Source organism: Phoca vitulina, unplaced genomic scaffold (genome assembly GCF_004348235.1).
Source record: "Phoca vitulina isolate PV1807 unplaced genomic scaffold, GSC_HSeal_1.0 scaffold23, whole genome shotgun sequence".
NCBI lineage: Eukaryota > Metazoa > Chordata > Mammalia > Carnivora > Phocidae > Phoca > Phoca vitulina.
The window spans coordinates 21924953-21933950 of record NW_022589726.1 but is presented as its reverse complement, the minus strand read 5'-3'; the positions used below and the strand labels follow the sequence as shown (position 1 = coordinate 21933950).

Here is an 8998-nt window from a genome sequence, read left to right as displayed (position 1 = left end):
CTCCCTCCGCCCCTCCCCCTGCTCATTCTCTCTCTCTCTCTCTCAAATAAATAAATAGATAAATAAATAAATCTTAAGAAAATTAAATGAAGTATATATAATAAAGTCCTCTATCTCTGTGCTTTGATTGGTCTATGACACATTTTAACAAACATTAATATCCTCCCTCACCCTCCTTTTCCTCAAGAAAGTCAGGAGACACCCTCTCCCTTCAGTCCTATCGCTGAGGGCCAGCCCTTCCCCTGAGTGGAAACTCGCTGCATATAAACATGAGCCACAGCTTCTCCTTCTCGACCCCTGGCATGAAAGGACTGAGACAACACTGGGAGGATGCCAGGTCATAGGAAAACTGGACCTAAATAGAGGAGAAACCCCAGGGGAGAGAGTCAGAGAAGGAAAGCAGAAAAGAAGAAGAGGAGGGAAGGGGGAGGGGGACAGGGAACAGGGAAATGACAAGACAGGGGAAGCAGAGGGATAATGAAAGGGAAAGTAAAAACTGCAAGTGGAAGAGGTAAGAAAGGGAAGAAAGGGGCACCTGGGTGGCTCAGTCGGTTAAGCGGCTGCCTTCCACTCAGGTTATGATCCCAGAGTCATAATCCCTGCTCAGCGGGGAGTCTGCTTGTCCCTCCCCCAGACTGGTGCTCTCTCTCTCTCTCTCTGTCTCTCTCAAATGAATAAATAAAATCTTAAAAAAAAAAAAAAGGAAAGAAGTAGGAGAAGCAAAGGAGAAAAGAAGGGTTCCAGAAACCTTTCCCAGATTCCTCCACTGGGACCACATGTTTATGTTCCTAATAAAAGGAAGCAGATTGGTTTTTTAATGGATTGTATTAAAATGTGTCATTAAGGGTGCCTGGATGGCTCAGATGGTTGAGCATCTGATTCTTGGTTTCGGCTCAGGCCATGATCTCAAGGTTGTGGGATCAAGCCCAGCAGCGGGCTCTGCTCAGTGTGGAGTCTGCTGGAGATTTTCTCTCTCGCCCTCCCCCTCTGCTCCTCCTTCCTCTGCTCCTCCCCCTGCTCACGCTCTCTCTCTCTCTCTCTCTAAAATAAATAAATACCATCTTTAAAAAAAAAAGTTTCAGTTATTAATCGGACTTCAGCTCAATATTGCATGGTAAGTCCATGCTTTGAGATACCCTACCTACAACAAGCACACAGGAATAATTGAAAAAAATGCAAAAGGGAAAAGTGTAAAAGGCATAGAATAGCTCAAAAACAATATAAATATCTCCATGGGCCACAAATGTAAGGAAACGAATCATAAAAGCTGTGAATAGGTCTGAAGCCAAAGGCCTGCTCGATTCCAGGCTGAAGCAGAAGGAGAGGCAGTTCTGAGCTCAGCGGCTGCAGGGTCACAGAGACTACAAGTTCTCCACCTGAAGCAGGAACTAGAGCCAAAGGCACTCTAGAAGGGAAGGGCTGAGAACAGGGTCTCTTTTCATTAAAGAGAAATGAAAAAAAAACTGCTGCCTGCTACCATCTGAGAAAAGCTTATCCAGAGCACATGTAAGGAGGCAGGAGAGCACAGAGCTTCGTGACCAGGAATTGAGAGGGCATACGTGTGGCCTCCCACTCAAAATTAGGCTGAGATCCAGCATTATAAAATACTTGGGAAAAAACTAACTCTACAAAGGTAGCCCAAAAAATCACCAGTTGGAAGATAAATTTACACTAGAGAATATTAAAATATTAAGAGTCTGAGAGAAAGACAAACACCATATGATTTCACTTATATGTGGAATCTAAAAAACAAAGCAAATGAGCAAACAAAAAAAGCCAAAACCAACCCATAAATACACAGAACAAACTGATGGTTACCAGAGGGGAGAGGAGTGGGGGGATGGGCAACGTGGATGAAGGGGAGGGGGAGATACAGGCTTCCAGTTATGGAATGAATACTTCAGGGGGATGAAAGGCACAGCATAAGGAATATAGTCAATGCTGTGGGTTTTTGTTGTTGCTCTTGTTTTTGTTTTTTCTCCAAGTTTTTATTTAAATTCCAGTAAGTTAACATACAGTGTAATATTGGTTTCAGGAGTAGAATTTAGTGATTCATCACTTACATACGACAACCGGTGCTCATCACAAGTGCCTTCTTTAATCCCCCATCACACATTGAACACCCCCCCCACCTCCCCTCCAGCAACCCTGTTTGTTCGTAATAGTTAAGAGTCTGATTTTTGGTTTGCCTCTCTTTTTACCCCGCTATGTTCATCTGCTTTGCTTCTTAAATTCCACATATGAGTGAATACAGTCAATGGTGTTGTAATAATGTTGCCTGGTGACAGATGGCAGCCACACTTGGGGTGAGAACCGCATAATGTATGGACTTGTAGAATCACTATGTTGTACACCTGAAACTAATGTAACAATGTGTGTCAGCTATAGTTCAAGCTTTAAAAAATATATTAATATTTAATACAGAAGGGAAAATCGTGAAACATCTGGGCAGAATTAAAACAAGCACAGATAGGGGCACCCGGGTGGCTCAGTCAGCTAAGCATCTGCCTTCAGCTTAGGTCATGATCCTAGAGTCCTGGGATGGAGCCCCATATCGAGCCCCATATCAGGCACCCTGCTCAGTGGGGAGTCTGCTTCTCTCTCTCCCTCTGCCCCTCCCCCTGCTCATGCTCACTCGCTCTCTCTCACAAATAAATAAAATCTTTAAAAAAAAAAGCACAGATAGATATGTAAAAGAATAAATTGGAAAATTGGAAATGAAAAATATAGTCATTGAAATATTTGAAGACTCAATAAATGGAATAAACTCTAGACTTAACAGAGGTGAAGAGAGAATTCGTGAACTGCAAGATAATGTTGAATATTTCACCCAGAGTATAGCACAGAGAGGCAAAGAGATAAAAATACCAAAGATAGTACAAAGGTCTAGAGTTTAAATGGAGAAGCTCCAACATTTGCTGATAGGAGTTCCAGGAAAAACAGAATGGAGAAACTGAGGGGAAGAGTAACTTGAACAGATGGTGAGAATTTTCCAGAATTGAAAAGAGATATAAATTCTCATTAGAATATATTTAAAATACCAAACAAAATAAAGAAAATACAAATCCACACTTGGACACACCAAAGTGAAACTGCAGGATATTATAGATAAAGAAGAAGGTACATACAATTACATTCAGCATTTTCGAATAACAAAAATTGGAAACAGTCTAAATATTCAACAGAAGAATCACTACAAAAGAGTGGCAATACAATGAAATACTGTAGAGTAGTTAATGTGAATAACAACAACAGCAAGTATCAGCATGAATAAACCTCGAAAACAAGTTGAATGAAAAATGCAAGGTGCAGAAAAATATGCACATTATTAAGCCATTTGTTTGAAGTTTAAAACCACACAAAACAATACATCTATTGTTTGTTGGTGCATACATGTGTAATGAAGACATGAAAACCTACATAGATGAAAACCAAATAGAAATAATACCCACAAATTCAGAATCCTCACCACCTCTCTAATAATCGCTTTAAGTAGAGGCTATTTATTCTCCCCAACCCAGGTATATCTGAATCTAGAAGTAACCAATCTCACTCCTGGCACTTTGAGACCATCACGAACCCCTCCTTCTTTAAAGTCTCTTATTTCTTTGAGGCTTATGTATTCTGGCCATACACCTACCACCTCCCTTGGGTTATTCTCCCCCATTCCTTGAGAACACTGACATTTCATAGAATTTCTCTCCATCTCAAGATCTACTCCTACTCCGAGTGATTCAGACACCCATATGAGTGTCCTGTCCAATGCCTCGCCTCCCCAACCCAAGAAGCATCTCCTCTGATCCCCCATCAGTTACCCATCCTTATGGGCCCATCCTGGATCTTGCCATCACTCAGAACTGCTTCACCTCTAAAACCATAAACTCAGGTATGCACTTCTCTCACCAACCTCTTATTCTTTCAGATCACTTGTTCACTTGCTCCCAGTACTCCTATTTGGATTCCAATGAAACATTCAGTCCACTGACAGCCACTTCTACTGTATCTCTATGTAATAATCTCCTTCTATCTTCCTTTCCTTCCTTACCCAGATAAGACTCCATAGTCCAAAATCTACACCACTTTTGCCAAAATCTCCCATTATCTTACCTTATTATCTTTCTGTCCACTTGCCTGGAAAAAAACAAAACAAAACAAAACTAACCCAAATGCATATTCTCATAGGTGTCTTTAGAGTAAAGATCAACCCCCTTAACATGACTTGGCTCCTGAATGCCTCTGAACATAGACATGGAATTAATCTAATCAGTGAAAGCCTGAGTAGATGGATAGCCAGACCAATTAGCTACCCTGAGTGAATATTATAAATAAGTTATGCCTAGTATCCATTCCTTTATGTCTCCAAGTCAACATCATATAATGCCCTTTAACAGCAAAGGCTTGCCGGTTACTTTAAGACCTACAGAAACCCCCTTCTAGCACTACCTCTATTATTACTCTTGTGTGTCTTCTTAGAAAGTATTGATCTAGTGATAACTCTTCCTTCACAGTGCCTATCCACCGAACTGAAATCAAGACCTTGTGCTCTAATAATTACCAACTTTTTCTAACCATATATATCCCATTAGTTCTGTTTCTCTGGAGAACCCTGACTAATACAAGATGCTTGATGATCACTGATCACACAGATATTAGAGAGAATTCAATATAATTGGGGTTTTAGATCTGATGACTTCTTGCAGACACAGAGATATTATGAACTTAGGCTCTAGTGGTCTCCTATTCAACCAATGGTTTACTGATTGCAGATGCCCGAAGATCCTCAATTTCTCCAAATTCAGTGATGCTCATCATGGGTCCCCCACTAGACCGAGTAGTAAAATACCTTCAGCCAAGCACAGATAATAAGCCAAAGTTCAGCAAAGCACACAGGGACAACCCCCGCTGGAGACATTCCAACAAAAGTACAAAGTTTGAAAATCATGCTTCTCTCTCCTACCAACTCCCTTCTCTCCCCCATTCCCCTCCTCCACGCATTTGCCCAAATCCAGGACCCACCCCCACCAAAATGAGACTTTATTCCTGGTATTATTCTTGGTTACATTCCCTTCCCTGAAGGGGAACTGACTGGACCAGTTTGGGGAACTAGCCTTGGACAGCCATGTCCTTCCTGGCATAGATGCCAGCATCATTGCCCAATCAGAGATACCTTTGTGTCCGGGGGGTATAAGAGAAAACAGCATCTGGACATAGCAGACTCGTGTCCCACCAGCTACAGAAATGAGGTCTATTCTGATCATCACCCTCCTCAGCTGCTTCTGTGCAGCATATGAGGCCAAAATCTTCTCCAAGTGTGAGCTGGCCCGCAAACTGAAGACCAAGGGACTGGACGGCTACCATGGCTACAGCCTGGCAAACTGTGAGCATGAACGTTCTTTCTGTCTCTGCCCAAACAGACCTTCTTCCCCAGCCAAGCAATCTCTCCCTTTTCACTTGCTGATTTACTCATTTGTCAGGGTTCTCTTCCACTCCCCGACTGCTCTTCTTATCTCTGCCTCCACTGCCTTATATTCCTATCAGGATCTCCTTTTCTCTCTTTCCACCAGGGAATATTTTATCTATAATAAATTTTCTCCTGCTGTTCCCCCACATCACCTTCCCACCCAGTGGCCTGGAACACTTCCTCGGAAACAGCCCGAGACTCACCCAACATCTCTCCATCTTGCTCCCATCACCTTTGCTTTCATCTGCATCCTTTTTAGTCTCTGCAGCACAGTTGGTGTTGCCTCCCACCCTCCCCCCTGCCCTTCTGTCCACCAAAAAACAACCTACATCTGCTGCATTTGTCTAAAGTTTGTTCTATCCATGTCACAAGGGAGTTGGATGGGGACTGTGAGAACAGAAGGGGAGGCAGTGAGTGACAAGGTACAAGAAGGACTGAGAATCTCTGTCACCCGCCTCATTAGTAAGAACACATGAAGCTATTTCAATTTCCCTTGAATATCTTCATTTTTCTTCACGCCAAATATACTCTTTCTCGTCACCCCCCCCCCAAGGATGGCTTTGTAGGGCTTCCTTTCTAGGATCCTCCTCGATTATTTCTCCACCTCTTCTCTTCCATATACTTTGGGATATAAGCCAATGTGAATATACAAGGCAAGAGTTGGCTATTCGGCTGGGAGATGAGGCTGGGAAGGTAGACTGGGAGACAGACAGCAATTGATGGATTATTGGCCTTTCCAAATGCATTTATTTAACAAATTGTGATTAGATACTTACCATGGGCTGATTATTGCTTGGGACTAGGAACACACAATGGATTATAAATACAAACCTAACACTGAGGATCTCATAGTCTTCTCGTTTCAGTCTCAAGGGACTTTCTGGCGGTTCTAGTGTAGCAGGAGTTTGGTCTCATCGTGAAACAATCCCCCTTTTCGACCCACACCTTTTGCTCTCTCTGACACAGGGGTCTGCATGGCTCGGTATGAGAGTAACTTCAACACCCAGTCCGTTAATAGGAAAAACGCCAATGGCAGTACTGACTATGGGCTCTTCCAGCTGAACAGCCAGTGGTGGTGCACAAACAGCAACCAGCCCTCAGCAAATGCCTGCAGCACAACGTGCAGCAGTAAGGACTCGGTCCCCTCTGCGGGCTGGGGCAGGTGGGGCACATAAAACAGGTACTCCCTGACACCTGGCCCTCGGCCTGTGCTGGAGAAGCCCAGGACAGGGGATCAAGGGGCCCCAGCAGTCCTCACATCCAAAATCGGAGGAAGCAAGATACACCGACCCCTGACTAAGCCTCGCCTTCATGGGTCCCCATCCCTCAAGCCATGTTATCCCTCTCCTCGTCCACTCGCAGCCGCATCACCAGCCCACACACCCCCATGCAGCATGTCTCCTGAAGACAAAGGCTCTCCCTGGTCCCTCCGGTCCTGGATGCCCTCCGGGGAGAACAATGCTCAGAGGCGGATTCAAAGCAAGGCAGGAAAATCCAGGCAAATGGAAGGCAAACCTACAAAAGGGCTCCAGAGAGAGAGGGTTTCTGATTCAGGCTTAGTTTCCTCTGGAAATTCCCCTCAAAAAAGTATTGATCAATGAAACAGGAAAAGGGATTTTTCCCTCCCCACTCAGCCCCTTTTCCTTTCAGAGTTTCTGGATGACAACATCGATGATGACATCGTGTGTGCCAAGAGGGTTGTGAGAGATCCTAAGGGGATGTCCGCCTGGTAAGCAGAGCATGAAGGGCAGAGACCAGCCATTCTGCCGGGCATGGACCCTGACAGTATTTGGGATGCTGATAGAATCAGCAGCATCTCTGCTGTAGGATTCTCCCTGGGCTTTGTACGGAGTGGAGACTGTTCTCCCGACATGAACAGAGGCAGAGTAATACTGTAATGTGCTCCCCCAGGGCATGCCTGCAGCACCGACTCACGGGTTCTCAGACGGGCAAACCGTCCCTATCTGAGACTCTCCCACAGCATGAACTGACTCCAGCCTGCAGACCCTGCATTCCTTCTCAGCTGAGCCCCTATAGACTCCTGCCTCTGCCTCTGATTTATGCTGTGTTTCTCTATTCATAGGCGGGCCTGGGTAAAACACTGCAAGGGCAAGGATTTGTCCAAATACCTGGCTGGCTGTAACCTGTGAGACGGTCATTGAGTATGGCTCCTGGAGAAGGTGGCCCAGAAGGCAGGGTAATTCTTCAAGGTTCTTGGAAGCTCTGAAATTCCCCTGCTCACTGCCTCCAAAATAAAAGTTACTCACTTTCAACTGTCTCAAGTATCATGTTTAAGGGCTGGGTTATAACGGAGACTTGATACCAGCTGTGGACAGCTGGAGGTCCTGTTCTCTCCAGGCTCATGGCTGAAGTTCCCCCCTATCTCCTCTGGAAAGATAGTTAAGGAAAATCCTTTACTGAGAACTGCTTGAGGCTAAAATTGACAGTTGAATACAGCATTCTAGATGTGAGCTCTTATGAAATTCATTCATAGAGGTGACTAATATTATTCTCCATCACCAGGAAGGAGAGTTCAAGATGAAAAAGAAGAAGAAAATTGTGGGAGCGTTTTGGTTTAGACGTAGAGAAGGACTGGCCGAATATCAGGATGATTATGTTGGCTGGGGTAAATGACTAAGCTGCTATAACAGAGTCCCCAAAATATGGTGTTCTCACAAAGCAGTCCATGGTGGGTAGACAGGCTCCTTTGTCCCACACAGACATTCAGAAATTCAGATTCTTTCCATCGTGCATCTCCACCATCCTCCAAAGCAGTGCTACTCAAAGTGTGGTCCACAGACAGGCAGCACCAGCAACATCTGGATACTTGTTAGAAATGCAAATTCTTTGGCCCACTGCAGACCTACTGAATCCTTGTTTTAATCTCTGTTTTAATGGGCTCTCCAGGTGATTCTCATGCATTAAAAAAGAAATAGAGAAGCACTGCCCTAGGGTATTGTCCTACATGGACAATGCTAGATTGGAGGCACTCCCTGCTCTAAATTGCAGGAATGGAAGGCGCCCGGGTGGCTCAGTCGGTTAAGCGTCTGCCTTCGGCTCAGGTCACGATCCCAGGGTCCTGGGGTCGAGCCCCGTGTCAGGGTCCCTGCTCAGCAGGGAGCCTGCTTCTCCCTCTGCCCCTCCCTCCGCTCGTGATCTCTCTCTCTCTCAAGTAAATAAATAAAATCTTTAAAAATTAATTAATTAATTAATTGCAGGAAGGGGAGTAAGTTTGGAGAAACACACATGCAATGTTTTAAGGTCCAGGCCTGGAAGAGGCACAGATCACTTCCATTTCTACTCCAGAGACAGAATTTAATCACAAGCCATTCCCAGCTGCACGGGGGCCTGGGAGGCACGCTACCAGCTGGGCACCCTGGGTCCTGGTACAATGCTAGTATTACGGGAAGAGGGGCAAATGGATTTGGATGGACAACTAGTAGTTTCTGCCACAGTAATGAATACTTCATTTAGTAAATTAAATCATAATCACATTCCTATGGTGTAAATGTTTCCAGATAACAGTATTTTTGTGCC

At 44.6% G+C, this 8998-nt stretch overlaps 1 protein-coding gene across 1 annotated transcript; it reads left to right on the top strand.

Annotated features, from left to right (window-relative positions):
* Window positions 1–5170: 5170 nt before the first annotated feature.
* On the top strand, window positions 5171–7734 carry LOC116642370 (lysozyme C, milk isozyme-like). The gene is made up of 4 exons (XM_032420730.1): window positions 5171–5377; window positions 6428–6589; window positions 7112–7190; window positions 7545–7734. The coding sequence occupies exons 1-4, from the start codon at window positions 5239–5241 to the stop codon at window positions 7609–7611; spliced, it is 447 nt and encodes a 148-aa protein (XP_032276621.1). The 5' UTR covers window positions 5171–5238; the 3' UTR covers window positions 7612–7734.
* Window positions 7735–8998: the final 1264 nt, after the last annotated feature.